General features: G+C 54.9%; 5 protein-coding genes across 5 annotated transcripts; 3 read left to right on the plus strand and 2 right to left on the minus strand.

Annotated features, from left to right (window-relative positions):
* Positions 1 to 721: 721 nt before the first annotated feature.
* Positions 722 to 5465, plus strand: Aud_009979 (glycoside hydrolase family 154 protein; the record flags this gene model as incomplete). Its single annotated transcript, XM_043294822.1, has 9 exons — positions 722 to 833; positions 881 to 961; positions 1007 to 1578; positions 1623 to 1825; positions 1933 to 2597; positions 2644 to 3105; positions 3248 to 4126; positions 4179 to 4395; positions 4445 to 5465. The coding sequence occupies 9 exons, from the start codon at positions 722 to 724 to the stop codon at positions 5463 to 5465; spliced, it is 4212 nt and encodes a 1403-aa protein (XP_043150757.1).
* A 61-nt stretch (positions 5466 to 5526) lies between these two features.
* Aud_009980 (glycoside hydrolase family 88 protein) lies at positions 5527 to 6979 on the minus strand (the record flags this gene model as incomplete). The annotated part of the gene is made up of 2 exons (XM_043294823.1): positions 5527 to 6801; positions 6857 to 6979. 2 exons carry the CDS (start codon positions 6977 to 6979, stop codon positions 5527 to 5529), a joined length of 1398 nt encoding a protein of 465 aa, XP_043150758.1.
* A 293-nt stretch (positions 6980 to 7272) lies between these two features.
* Aud_009981 (hexose transporter protein) lies at positions 7273 to 8865 on the plus strand (the record flags this gene model as incomplete). Its single annotated transcript, XM_043294824.1, has 1 exon — positions 7273 to 8865. The coding sequence occupies one exon, from the start codon at positions 7273 to 7275 to the stop codon at positions 8863 to 8865; it is 1593 nt and encodes a 530-aa protein (XP_043150759.1).
* Positions 8866 to 9280: 415 nt separating this feature from the next.
* Aud_009982 (putative integral membrane protein (Pth11)) lies at positions 9281 to 11115 on the minus strand (the record flags this gene model as incomplete). Its single annotated transcript, XM_043294825.1, has 6 exons — positions 9281 to 9674; positions 9824 to 10129; positions 10184 to 10659; positions 10711 to 10778; positions 10825 to 10881; positions 10929 to 11115. 6 exons carry the CDS (start codon positions 11113 to 11115, stop codon positions 9281 to 9283), a joined length of 1488 nt encoding a protein of 495 aa, XP_043150760.1.
* Positions 11116 to 12560: 1445 nt separating this feature from the next.
* Aud_009983 (O-methyltransferase) lies at positions 12561 to 13962 on the plus strand (the record flags this gene model as incomplete). Its single annotated transcript, XM_043294826.1, has 5 exons — positions 12561 to 12746; positions 12792 to 12918; positions 12963 to 13086; positions 13150 to 13601; positions 13655 to 13962. 5 exons carry the CDS (start codon positions 12561 to 12563, stop codon positions 13960 to 13962), a joined length of 1197 nt encoding a protein of 398 aa, XP_043150761.1.
* Between the last annotated feature and the right edge of the window lie 167 nt (positions 13963 to 14129).

Below are 14129 nucleotides of genomic sequence, written 5' to 3' on the forward strand. Positions count from 1 at the left end.
ACAGTTATTTATTAAATACCTATACGGATTAGGGGTTGCGGGTACATCCGAGAAACAGTACGTGTGCCAGCATAAGACATGATTGTTTGAGGCGATATCATGCAGCAGAATTTCACTTCAAATAATTGCACGGAGCCGAAAAACGAGGGAAATGTCCACATGGGCGATGCGTTTAGTAGAGATTGGGACCAGCCACCGATTGGTGACTCCCACGTTTATAATGGAGTGGAGGTGGCCGAAAGGGGAAAGGCCCATATAGGGAGTAAATATGGTGGCGCTCATACAATAATGGCAGATATAAAGGCTGTCGGGGTATATACGGTTTTGTTTCATAACAGAAAGATGTAAAGGCCATAATGACTTTGAAATGGATACAGTATTACATTTATCTTTTTTCCTGGTGAGTAGGTTCACAAGCAATCTCCATATTCCACTTCTTCTTTAGGCACACGGAGTACCTCTCCTAGGCGTGCCCACAATGGCTAAACCGCCGGGACTAAACCCAGAGCACAGAAGCCTTTCAAGAAGTAAATTAAACTCTCCCATTCGGAGCTTATTACCCCGCGCGGAGACGCCCCACAGGAGCCAAAGGCAAGGGAATTAGCCTTCTGTCGGGGAACTCGGACGGACGCCGGCTCATCTCCACCGGACAACGGGGTATTTAGCCTACCCCTCGTCCGGACTGTAGGGCAAGCTGACTGACACCGAGACCAGCAACAGAATGGAAGCCGAGGTATCAGTGCAAGAGGATCGCCCTGCCTGTCGCGCTTGTCGCAAGCGGAAACTCCGCTGCTCGCGCGAAGTCCCGCTCTGCGCTCATTGTCGGAGGATTGGTAGTTCCCGTATCACTCTGCAGAAGCTCACGTGCTAAGAGGTATAGGGACGACGTGTGTGTATGATGGGGAGCGAGAGAAACCGGGTCTTAAGGCTGGAGCGGTGGAGGCGTTGAGGAGACGGGTTGGTAGGTAGTATGCATGATCTGCAGGTTCCATCTGACAGCGAGTAGAGGCGCTGGAGGATGCTGTGTTCCACCAGGAACGACCACAAGAGCATCGACCAGGATCTGATAGCAATGCGGTGGCTACTGCGCTTCGAGAAGGAATGGAGCTGCTGCTTGGACAACTGCAGCAACAGCAGCCTCATACCCGTAAACGACCATGCGAGGACCTGGTGTCTGATGTACCGCGCTCACCATCCAACAAACGGAGACGGGTGAACGATAGCCTGATTGAGCCCGACGACTACAGCTTCTCCGATCTTTCGGCTAGTCTACCCCCGCCAGCTGTTCTAGAGGCCGTGGTTGATTCGTACTTCGCACTCGTACAGCCGTGGATCCCGATCTTCCACGAAAAGAGATTCCGACGGCGGCTGAGAAGCCCGGACAGGTCTCGCCTGGAGGTTGTGCTGCATGCGATGGTGGTTGCGATGCTCAAGCATGTCGATCAGTCTGAGCTTCCGGCGGATCTCAAAGATATCGAGGCCGTCTGTGAACGGTCCCGGAAGATCGTCGTGTTGACGGCAATGGATGACCTCTATGTGGAGAATTTGCAGGCTTTGATTATCATATGCTTTGAGGATGTATGCTTGATTCCCTATACTACTTGCAGAAACTGACGGGTTAGATTGGATCCGGGAGGGTCTCTCGAGCGTGGCCGATTGTCGGTTCCTTGACGAGAACAGTCGAGTACCTCCAATTGAGCGTAGAGTCCGAGAACCACGATACTGGCCGAGTCTTGCAGCCTCGACCTTCCCTCCCAGTGGCTGCAGACTGGGTAGAGGAGGAAGAACGGCGGCGTGTGTTTTGGACTGTTTTCAACTTGGACAGGTATGTCCCATTCTTTTATTTACGGGTATCACTAACATTACAGATTCTGCTCGGTGACTACAGGGTATGTCTCCTCGACTGCAAAAGGACTACGCTGAGAAATACAGATGGAACACGAGCCTCACCTCCAATGACGTCCACCGCCGCCTCCCCGCAGACGGCGGTCTCTGGCACAACGAGGAACCCGTCACAACGCCCTTCTTCGGCATCTGGGACCGCTCGGCCGGCAAGATCGGCACCCTCATCGCCTTCCTACCTACAGACAAGCCGTCGCCCACCGCGCAAGTCGACATGTCCACCGTAGGCGCCTTCGCCTACCGCGTCGAAGCCACCGAGTCGCTCAGCCGCGTGACGACCTTCTTCCTGCAGCAGCGGATCAACCACCGCGACCGCCAGGAGATGGGAAGCTGGCTGATGCGGTTCAAGGAGCTGGATCTCCGCCTGGTCAGCTGGAAGATGTTCCTGCCGCAGAAGTGGAAGGACACGAATATCTCGCGGCAGCCGACGGTGGTGACGATGGATCCGAACCTGACGCTGGCGCATATCACTCACAACACGTCGATGATCCTGCTGCATCAGCGGATTGCGTATCCGCCGCCGGAGTGGCTGGAGGTGGTGAAGTTGCCGACCCTGTCCAGCGCGGAGACGTGCGAGGCGGCGGCGGCCGAGACGGCGAATATCACGGAGAAATATCTAGGGAATTGTCCGCGGGAGGGCGTCGTCGATAGCCAGTTTGCGTTTTGTGTGTTTGTCAGTGCGAGGGTTCTACTTGGTGGGTTGCCTTCCTCGGATATTCCGCTACTGCTAACGGCAGATAGTACATTGGAGATACTATGGCACGCCCCTGTCTCCAGATTACTGGACACTGATGAAATGCCTCGATGCCATGGCGACGCGCTGGTCTGGTCGTGTACAGGCGAGTCGTCAGAACTCAGCCGCCAGGTATTTTGGCCAGCTCAACGCCATCCACCGGGCATGTCAGAGCGACGAGAACTTTAAGCTGGATGTTCTGGGCTACTCCAACGAGATTGAGTGGACGGGAGATAGCCAGCAAACAGCACCAGCAGCAGTACCTGAAAGCACGACCGGATTGTCTCAGGGTGCCTTTCCTCCAGATCTAGCGCCAATGCTGCAGTCCAGTCCGGCAAGAATGAGCTACAATACAGGCAGCCCGGACGAGTTGACGACGGTAACATCGATCCTGTTGGATCAGCAGTACTCGGAGATGGACCGGATCATCAGTCTAAACAATGCATATTTCGCATCCGATGTAGCGTATAGTACTTGACTAGTCACTAGGAATTTGTCCGAGACTATCCCGAGCTCCGATAGCTATATCACCCCTCATCTTTGACAAAGACGTACTCCATAAATAAAGAAAGAAAAATGTAACCCTTAGACATACTAAATCTAAAGATTAAGATAACGATATGCCTCCCCTCCCCAATTTCAGCAACAACCCCCTCCTCACCCGCAACGACTTCCTCCACGCAGCCCTCGCCCTCGTCCGCCCTCTGCACGCCCGCTTCTCCCCCGCACACGCCTTAATCCGCCTCCCCATCTCAACAGGCGCCCACTTCGACGATGGCGCCGCCTTGCTGGAGGGATTCGCCCGCCCGCTCTGGGTCATCGCGACCCTCCTACATTCCTTATCCTTCACTTCCGACCCCGTCACCGTCGAAGCCATAAAAACCGTATCGCAACCCTGGGTCGAGGGCATCCGCGCCGGCACAGACCCAGAGCATGAAGAATACTGGGGCTCCATCGCCAACGGCGACCAGCGCATGGTCGAGGCGGAGGTACTAGCTTGCGCGCTGCTCTTCGCACCCGACGCCTTCTTCCACGCCCAGGATGAGGCCACACAGCGCAACATTGTTGCGTGGCTGCGCGGCATGCACAGGAAGGACATGCCGGTGAATAATTGGCGGTGGTTTCGGGTGTTTGCGAACCTGGCGCTTGTTCTTGTTGCGGGTGTTCCGTATGATGAGGTCAAGGAGGAAATGGATGCGGATTTTGCGGTCCTGGATGGGTTTTATCTCGTCGGTGGCTGGTCCGGCGATGGGCCGTGGTTGTCTGCTGAGGAGGAGATAAGGGAGCGGGAGCAGAGGATGCGGACGGGGCGATGGGATACCGTAGGGTGTGGGCGCCAGGCGGATTACTATTCTGGCAGTTTTGCGATTCAGTTTAGTCAGTTACTTTTTGTGAAATTTGCCAGCCATTTGGACCCCGAGCGGACGGAGAGATATCGGGTGCAGGCGAGGGAGTTTGGGGGGAGTTTTTGGCGGTATTTTGACAAAGACGGTACGTCTCCTTATCTCTAGATAGATGAGAAGAGGTGAACTGACGTGAGTAGGAGGCGCAATCCCCTTTGGACGGTCCCTGACCTATCGCTTTGCGTGTGGAGCGTTCTTCGCGGCGCTGGCTGTCGCTGATATCTCTGATATGCCCGAGCCGCTGGCTTCTCCGGGCGCAGTCAAAGGCTTCCTGCTGAGGCATCTACGCTGGTGGGCGGCTCACTCGGCGGACATGTTCTACGCCGATGGGACAATGAACATCGGCTACTTGTACCCGTACGTCTCCCCCATACTGCCAATCTAAATACTCGCCTAACAAAGACAGAAACATGTACATGGCGGAAGACTACAACTCCCCCCAGTCAGTCTACTGGAGCCTCAAGTCCCTCATCGTCCTTCTCCTCCCCGACTCGCACCCTTTCTGGACCACCCCAGAAGCAGCTTACCCATCCACACAAACACCAGTGGAGATAGTCTCCGCCCCGCAGCAGCTCCTCTGCAACCACCCAGCTGGAGGCCACCACTTCCTCCTCAACCCAGCGCAATTCGTCGCCTGGCCGATGAAAGCCTCGCAGGCGAAGTACTGCAAGTTCGCGTACTCGTCCGCCTTCGCGTTTAGCGTGCCCACGGGACCACTGATACAGCAGCTCGCGCCGGATAGTACCCTTGCGCTGAGCCGGGATGGGTGCGCGACCTGGGCTGTCAAGTGGAAGGCGTCGCCTGTTCGGTATGACACTGCTACTGTACAGGAGCAGAAAGAGAGGATCCCCGTGGCGGAGGTCGAGTGGTGGCCGTGGGTGGATGGACAGGTCTCGGTGCGGACTACGCTTGTTCCGCCGACGGATCGGTGGCCGGATTGGCATGTTAGGGTTCATCGAATTCGGGGTAGGAATCTGGAGAGGTTGTATGCAGTGGATGGTGGATTTGCGATTGCGCGGGTCCCGAGGGGGAATGTGAGGACGCCAGGTCGGGAGCGGATTCTTCCTGCTCTTGAGGGCGAGGATTGGTTGTGTCAGGATATTGGGGTATGCGAGGGTGTGCATGTGTCTCAGGATAGTGTGCTTGTTCTGTCTGCGGCTGGTGCGAGTGGTGTTCGTGGGATGGCTTCCATGGGCAGGACGGAGCATGAGGCGCTGAAGCCGGACTCGAATACGAATCTCATGGCGCAGAGGACGTTGATTCCGGTTGTAAGACATGAGATTGACTGCGACTCTCAGCAGGTGGTCCTGGTGACGGCCGTCTTTGCTGTTGCAACGACACAGGATCAGAGTCAGAGAAGTCTACGGGAAAGATGGATGGATTTTCCTCGTGTTGTTCTGGGGGCTGATGGTATCACGCTGCAGTAGCCATCTGGAGTATATAATCATTCAATATCATACGCATAGCCAATTCTATAAGGAGTCCTATCTATATCAAGCCCAGCTTCAACAACTGATTCCCGAACTCCAGCAGATAATAATCCGCATACACAAGCCCATGGTCACTGTACCGATCCAGGTCCTTCGCATTATGGTTCGCCGTCGCATTGCGCAGGATCGCATCGAACCGCTGCCCAGACACATCCTTCACCTGCTGTCCTCCCTCCACCAACATCGCCTCCTCCCTCGAATACGAAAACTCCACCGTCTCACTCACGATCCTCATCGCCGCGTCCCTAAACCGCCGCGCCAGCCCCTCGTCCTCACCAACCAACACCTGCGAGAGCAACAGCATCCCATTCGCGGCAATCACCCCGGCAGAGGAATCCCGTAATGGACTCGCCTCGTCGACAGGGGCATCAAAGTCCCACAGCGGCACGTACCTACCCACCATCCGACCATCGACCATCTTCTCCACACAAGCCGGGGCCCCCTCCAACCTCGCCAGAAAGTACTCTGCCAGCCCAACGGCGACATCGAGGAAATGCCGGTCCCGCGTCCAGGCGTACGTCTGCGCATACCCGGTAATTGCCCACGCCTGGCCGCGCGCCCACGTCGAGGTAGCAGAGTACCCCTGCGCGGTGCGGCGCTCCTTGACTCCACCAGTCGCAGGGTCGAAGTTGACGACGTGGATGGTGGAGTATCCCTCTTTGCCTGCTATTGATTCCCGGCGGAGATGGGAGCTGATGAGCGTTTTCGCGTGTGTGGTCGCGATAGCAGCAAGCTCCGGGCCGAGATGCGCCGCAGCGTAGAAGAGGAGATCGAGGTTCATCATGCTGTCGATGATGACCAGGCAGTCAGTCTCTAGGGAAGTGATTTCCACGTCGGACTGTCGGAGGACGTCCCAGCTGCGGATTGCGCCGGTGGAGGGGACGAAGCGCGAGGCGAGGCTTTGGGCGCCGGTTAGCAGGGCCTGGAGGCTGGCCGTGTTGGAGGTGAGCTCCCAGGAGCGGCGGAGGGAGGGGGCCAGGATGAAGCCTAGGTCGTGGGTGTCTGTTCGGAGGGACATGGGGTAGATGGTGGCGGTCCATTTGGTGCAGAGGGTGACGAGGTGGTCTCGCACCGCTGCGATGTCTGTAATCTTGGGGTGTTGGCTGTGTCTGAGGTATGGAAAGGTCGAGGGATATCGCATGGCTCGTTCGAGGAGGAGATACAACAGCCCCGGGAAGAAGCCGCAGGTCCAGAAGGAGGATTCGCGGAGGATGTAGCGCCCTGTTGAGTGGCCTTTTTGAGGGACAAATTCCGGATACTCAGTGGGAGGGTCCTACAGCCACCATCAGTATCAGTACTTGGATTATCTTGTGGTGTGGTGATGGCACATTATTGTTTAATGCCTCGACGGCCACGCGGAGAACCTTGGCCAGCACATTTTCCGAGAATATTTTCTCTAGAGGCTGGGGTCCATTGGACTGGATTTGGTAATAAGCTGTGTCTACAGTCATTTTGCAGAGTCGTCAAAGGTAAGAACCGTAGGATGATCGATAAGCTCTCTGACGATGCTTATGATGCTTATCACTGCCACGATATCGTCGCTCGGAGGAATCATGCCCGAGCACATTCGCCCGCCCCCGAAGCCATCAGAACCCCCAGAAAAGATCGACGGTCGTCGGACGATTGACTCCAGAAATGGCCCGATGTTCCCCAGATTTTCCCCGCGCGTGAGGTGGGTACATAAAGCAGGTCTGGCAGTTGCAGTACTCCGTCCAACAACAGTCAATCGGCCAGTACCGACAAGATGACTCCTCAAGATACGCAAGGCGATGACAACTTCGAAGGCCTCACTCTCAAGGATGTCACTCCAAAGCGTCCTCCCTTTTACAGGGATCGGACCCTCCTCAAACTCAACACCCTCCTGCTGTGTGCCCTCCTCACGCAAATCGCCTCCGGATACGACAGCAGCATGCTCAACGGCATGCAGGCCCTCCCCCAATGGAACAAATACTTCGGTAAACCGAAAGGCACGCGTCTCGGCGCCATGTCCTTTGGTCCAACCGGTGGCACGTTGATTTCCGTCCTGGTCTCCTCGCAGCTCTGCGAGCGCTTCGGCCGCCGGTACCCCATCTGCGGCGGCTCGATCATTATCATCCTGGGCTCGATCCTCCAGGCCGCCGCGGTCAACTACGCCATGTTCGTAGTCTCGCGCTTCTTCGTCGGCTTCGGCCTGGGCATCGTCGCCACGGCGGCCCCGCCGCTCCTTACCGAAGTCGCCTATCCTTCGCAGCGAGGCAAGCTCGTCTCGTTCTATTTAACCACCTGGTCGCTGGGCTCGCTCATCGCCGCCTGGATCACCTACGGCACATTCAAAATGACCGACTCCAGCTGGAGCTGGCGCATCCCCAGCGTCCTGCAATGCTTCTTCTCCCTCATCCAGGCCGTGCTGAGCCTCTTCGCCCCGGAATCCCCCCGTTGGCTCATCTACAACGGCCGCCGCGAAGAAGCCCTCGCAATGCTGGCCAAGTACCACGCCGACGGGGACGCCTCCTCCCGCCTCGTCCGCTTCGAAATGGCCGAAATCACCGCAACGCTGGAAATGGAGAAGATGCAGCGAGCGTCCCGCTGGATGGAGTGGGTGGCCACGCGGGGAAACAAACACCGCCTGTTTTTGGCATTATACATCCCCGCCATGCTGCAGTGGGCCGGCAACGGGCTCACCTCGTACTACCTCTCCAAGGTCCTCAACACCATCCACGTCACGAACCCGCACACCCAGCTGATCATCAATGCCTGCCTATCCGTCTGGTCGTTCCTAACGGCCGCCTTCTTCGCAACGCTGGTCGACCGCGCAGGCCGCCGCAGGCTGTTCCTCTGCGGCATGGGCGGGATGGGCGTCTCCTACGTGATCTGGACGGTGTGTTCGGCTCTCAACCAGGAACACAACTTCAAGGATAAGGGGTATGCGGCTGGTGTGCTGGTCATGATTTTCATGTTCAGCGCGGCGTACCATATGTGTTCGCCCGTCGCGCCGACGTACATCATGGAGGTGGTGCCGTACTCGCTGCGCGCCAAGGCGAGCATGATGTACCAGCTGACGGGAAATCTGGCGGGGATCTACAACTCGTTTGCAAACCCCGTTGCCATGGATGCCATTTCCTGGCGGTATTACATCGTCTGGTGCTGTGTAATTTGCGTGCACTTTGTGCTGATCTATTTCTTCTTCCCGGAGACCAAGGGGAAGGGGTTGGAGGAGGTGGCCGAGATTTTTGACGGGCCGGATGCACTGTCTGGAGTTAATGCCATGAGGCAGATGGGGTTGGATGTGCATGCTGACAAGGCGGTTGCTGTCAAGGGTGGGAGTGCAAGTGCGCATGTTGAGAGGGTTGGGGCTTAGCCAGATTATCCATTTTTGAAGAAATACCACACGCACTGGCCCAGCTACAGCCTAAACAGTATAAGTGTTCACAGTAATTCAAATAAAATAGCTATTCAGTCTTAAGAAAGGCTCCTTCGAGAGTGAGGTTGGTTGAGCTTACCCACAGCCTGGTTCCCCTGACCTCCTGTCACTTTAACACCTAACCTTGAACTTATTATGCTTATCCATGCAGAAGCCCGCTCCCCATTCTTAAATAACCCTTCCCTTGGACGCCACAGATTTGACCACAGGAGATATATGCGGTGACGGCATCATCATAGACAACCTGCAGTGGTTCCTGAGGAAGAAACGAGTCTTTATCTTGTTAACGGTCAGTATTAGGACTATAGCTGACTGGATCAAACAGACACTATTCAGCTGAACCAGGTCATTGTTATTGACCCTCAAGTTTCCAAACATTCAGCGGTCTGCGAGAAGACCGTGTCATATGATGGTCTGGCCCCAACTCCTGAAATTGTAACTGGTAGCACTTTTCCATAAGAGCCACTGCGTTTTCTCGCTTCCCTTGTAACTCGAGTACGGCTGCAAGGTTAGACAGGCTCATGAGTGTGTGTGGATGCTCTTTGCCCAGCACCTTTTCCCGCAACTTCACTGTTCGCCGACACAGGCCCTCGGCTTCCTTGTCCTTCCATGTCAACATACACTTGAGCATGTATGGATTCTGTTCTCTAAGCCTCTTCCTCATCTGATCCAGATCCTGCCGACAGAAGCCTTCAGCTTCCTCGTGTTTTCCCCTTTTGCTCAGCACCACTGCAAGATTGTTTATACTATAAGCAAGGTTATCAATACTAAGCAGCAGCATGAATCCGGAGACCGTCTATATTTTGATGCTGAACTAGTCCCGTGCTACAGCATTAAACACTGTCACTAGAGTACAACTAGACAAGAACCCAAATATCCGAGACATCAGTGATACGTAATCTTCGTCTCAGTCGACATGATAATCCCCTCCTGGCTGTCGCTCTTCCCATTCGGCCGCACATTGACACTCTCCACGTCGTCCTCTCGAGGATTTTGCGTCCCGACAGTCGTCAGGTAATCCCAGTTCCGGATGCCCTTCTTCTTCTGCTTGGACCCGGTGTCTCGCATGGTATAGCTCTCGTCGGTGTGCTTATCCCCGCTAGAATTCTTGGATCCAGCCAACCGAGGGAAGATCCGCAGCAGCAGCGGCCGCAGAACAGGCAGACAGGCGCAGATGATGCCCACGTTGATCTCGACCATTCTGTTATTGTTAGCATACTGCCCCAAAAAAAAATTGAAACGGGAGGAAACGTACGCCCACTTGGCCAGCGTGACCTTGTACCACGTGAAATCCATCGAATGCACAAACGGCATCATAGTCACAATCCGCACAATGGCAATCACACACGCGAAGGAACCCATCGCCAGCACCATGCACAACAAAACCTTTTGCTTCAGCGTCGTCTGCAGCGCCCAGCACAGCCTGATCGGCAGGATGAGCGTCATCAGATCAGACAGCAGATTGAACGCCGCGTTGGCGTACACGAACGCCAGCTGGTCGACGCACTTGGCTGTTGCCATTTGCGTCATGTCCCACATGGCTGTGACCGGGATGCAGCCGCAGGTGAAGACGAGGATGCTGATGAGCGAGTAGACGAAGACAAAGGCGATGATGGCGTAGGTCCATTGGCGGAAGCGGCGCTCTGGGTTCAGGCGGAGGTAGAAGAGGAGGATGGAAGTTTTGACGAACCAGATGCCGAGGGCGAAGATGTCTTCTGCGGCGAGGTCGTTCTATTCTTGTCAGTTGGGGTCTGTAGTGTTTGGAGTAATCGAGCAAGGTACCTGTTTGAACGGCTTGAGTTTGACGAGGTACAAGTCCCAGATGTGCACGCCGTAGCCGTTTTGGATGTCTATCTTGTTAGTTTTATACATTATGATGAAGGGGGGTAAACGTACTGGCAAAGCCGAGGATGGCAAAGATCCATGCGCAGACCTGTGCGGCAATACAGAACCCTACCCGGTCAGCATCATATTACCATCGGTCCAAGGCATGGACATACAGTCATCGATAGCCACTGTCCGCAGGATCACGGCCCGCGTGTACATCCGCAGCGCCAGCACAAATGTGGCTGTCAGACACATCGCAATGTTGACCGAGTAGATGTCATAGTCGGACCGCTGGGGGTTCTCGAAGTTGGGCGTCACGCCCGGTGGGGGAGGGAAGGCGGGCGTCTTGCTTGGATCCATAGCGGTTGCAGTCAACGAATGGACAAGACTGAATCGATAAAGCTGAAGTTGTGTAGGTTTGATCGAAGAGCTTGATTCGGGAGGCTTTTTCGGTTTATATGCTTGGAGTTGAGCCCCTTGGCTCCTGTGGTGCTCGACAAAGTACGATCGACCGGAAAGTGATATATCTCATGTTTAGCCATCTCTGCTTTGCTTTAATTATTGACTAGTACTATGGAGCTATGTACAGTCCATGTTGAGCGACATGTTAGACGCATCAACCGCTGTTAATATCTCCAATACACCCAACTAGTTCCTGCGAACCGATCCTACCTGTAACATATATTGCGAAGAGCTGTCAGAAAACGCCATCTTCGTATCCCGGGGCACCTTGTTTTTGCTTCTTCAAGCGCGTGGCAATCCCATTCCCGGTTTGACTCTAGCATATGAGGTATCTGGCGTTGGCGATCACTCTCAGTGCAGCGCCACTATTCATAGCCCTTGCAGACAAACCATACCAGAGTACCTATCCTGGCGAGGTAAATAGCTCGAGATGAAGCATCGATTATTCAGATGCCATCCGCAAGTCAGGGCTTGCTTCTCCGATCTTGCCTGCATTATCTACGTATCTACTTTAGGCAAGGTTGCACGGCGGATCCGGTCCGGCGGGTTGGGTGATACATATGCAGATAGAAACCCGGGAACACTCTAAGCTGCAATGACCTGTAGAATTGTCGGAGTGGGGAACATTATCGATCGACTTTTGCGTACGAAAGCAGTGGAAATTAACAGCGGATTAGGCATTCCACGTGAGCTCCTGGACCTGTTTTGCGGTATGGCGTAGACAAGTACTACGACTAGGCGCTGTGGCTATTTCGCAATAGCATTGCTTTTTAGTCATATCCTGTAATACTCCCATATTGTCGTTCAGTCGTTTCTCAGTCGCCAGTAAATGCCAGTTTCTCTGTAGAGCCCTCATCGACGGCCCTTTTACTTAAACGGGAATATTAGTCTATGTGACGGCTCACATCGCCCGTTCCGGCCATAAAGCAATAACCGTAAAGCAATATATGACAGGGCAAAAATCTCGCTTGGAGCAGCCGATCATTGACTATCCTCCTATCAGAACATGGGCATGTTTAACGAAACTCTCGGGGAGTCCCAAGCAAGTGTCCCAGCGGAGAATAAACTCATCTAAATATGCAGCCGAATGCGCCGCGCCATCCGCGGCCAATGAAGCCCACCGCAGAGACGAGCACAGACAGAACAGCGGGGAGAAGGAGGAGGCGATTGTGATGCATCACATTAGCGACGGCAACTTCCATGATGATTGGCCGAGGGAGAACTGAAGCCATTCCCCGCTTATACTCGTCAATATTATAAGAAGTACCGCTGCACCGGGTGGCTCAGATGATCTGTAACAGATATTTACCGGCAGGAAAAACAGACAGGGATTGACCTTGAAAATGGGCAGCATCGAGAAAAACATCGACGCCATCCAGAGGAATCTGGACGAGGTCGTCAATGCCACCAATGCCTACAAGACTGCAGACAATGATTACAATGCGCGCTACGACTTGATGGTCAAGGCCACGCGTCTGCTGCAGACCATCCGTGGTCCGGTCGATATGCTCTTTACCAATTTTGAGAACGTGCGTAGTTTGGTCCCTTGCACAACAGACCACTGACAGAAATAGATGGCCAGCATGGGCGCCCTCCGTACCCTCCTCGAAGCCGGCGTGTTCCATGCCATCCCCACAGGCGGACAAAGCATCTCGGCCAAAGAGATATCCGCCAAGACCGGAGTCGACAAGGAGATGATCGGTATTCCCCCTTTCGCCACAGAAAAAAGCAAGCTGACGAGAAAGTCCGCCTGATGCGCGCCCTCACGCCCCTCGGCCCCTTCCGCGAAACCGGTGAGGAGGAGTACGCCCACACCCCCTTTTCCGAGATCTACATGGTGCCGCAGATGAACGCCATCTTCAAGGTGATGTGCGTCATCAAGCCCCCTTATTGTGTATTCTACACTCAGAGCCGATACTAAGTGATTGACAGGATTGATGAGTACTGCCCGCCGATGCTCCGCAACCACGAATTCCTGGCCAAGCACAACTGGAAGAACACCATGACGCTGACCGACAACCCTTACACACAGGTGCACAACTGCACCGGGCAGACCATGTTTGATTACATCTCCCAGTTCCCCGAGCGGCTGAGCCGGCTCAACGACGCCATGATGGCGCAGGACTCGGCGCTTGTCGTGCACGGGCTGTACCCGTTCACGCAGGAGCTGGGTTCTCTGGCGCGCGACGACGGCGTGACGATTGTGGATGTCGGCGGTGGACGCGGCCATATCCTGCGGCAGATTCGGGAGACTGAGCCGGGCCTCAAGGGCCGGTTTATCCTGCAGGATCGGCCCATTGTGATTGAGGAGAATGGGCGCGAGCTAGAATCGCATGGTATCGAGCCCATGGCGCATGATTTCTTCCAGACACAGCCTGTCAAGGGTTCGTCACTCGTATTCCTGGCTTTTCTATACCAGAGAAAACTGACAGATTAGGTGCGTTGGTTTACTACGTCCGCCGAGTGTTCCACGACTGGCCCGACGACGAGGTCCGACAGATCCTGGTGAATCTGGCGGCGGCGATGGGGGAGCACTCGCGCGTCCTGATCGTTGAGTTTCTCATGCCCGAGGTTGGAGCGACCATGTCCAATGCTTACATGGACCATACGATGATGACCTTTGCGGGTGTCGAGCGGACGGAGAAGAACTTTGCGAACCTGTTGGACCAGGCTGGGCTGAACCTGGTCAAGACGTGGCGGGCACCTGGGGTTCCAGTGGGGGTTGTCGAGGCCAGATTGAAGTAACTGTGTCTACGAGTAGTTAATATAGTCTATAGCCTTTTCAGGATACTACGATGTCAACGACTGCATGCAGCTATGTACAGAGCACAGAACTACAGGGACTTAAATTGTTACACATGGCCCGGGGAATGTTACATGCAAGGGGTATCCTGCCCCGGTCAGCTATGCAC

The sequence above is a fragment of the Aspergillus udagawae genome (genome assembly GCF_001078395.1).
Source record: "Aspergillus udagawae IFM 46973 DNA, scaffold_8, whole genome shotgun sequence".
In the NCBI taxonomy this organism is placed as follows: Eukaryota; Fungi; Ascomycota; class Eurotiomycetes; order Eurotiales; family Aspergillaceae; genus Aspergillus; species Aspergillus udagawae.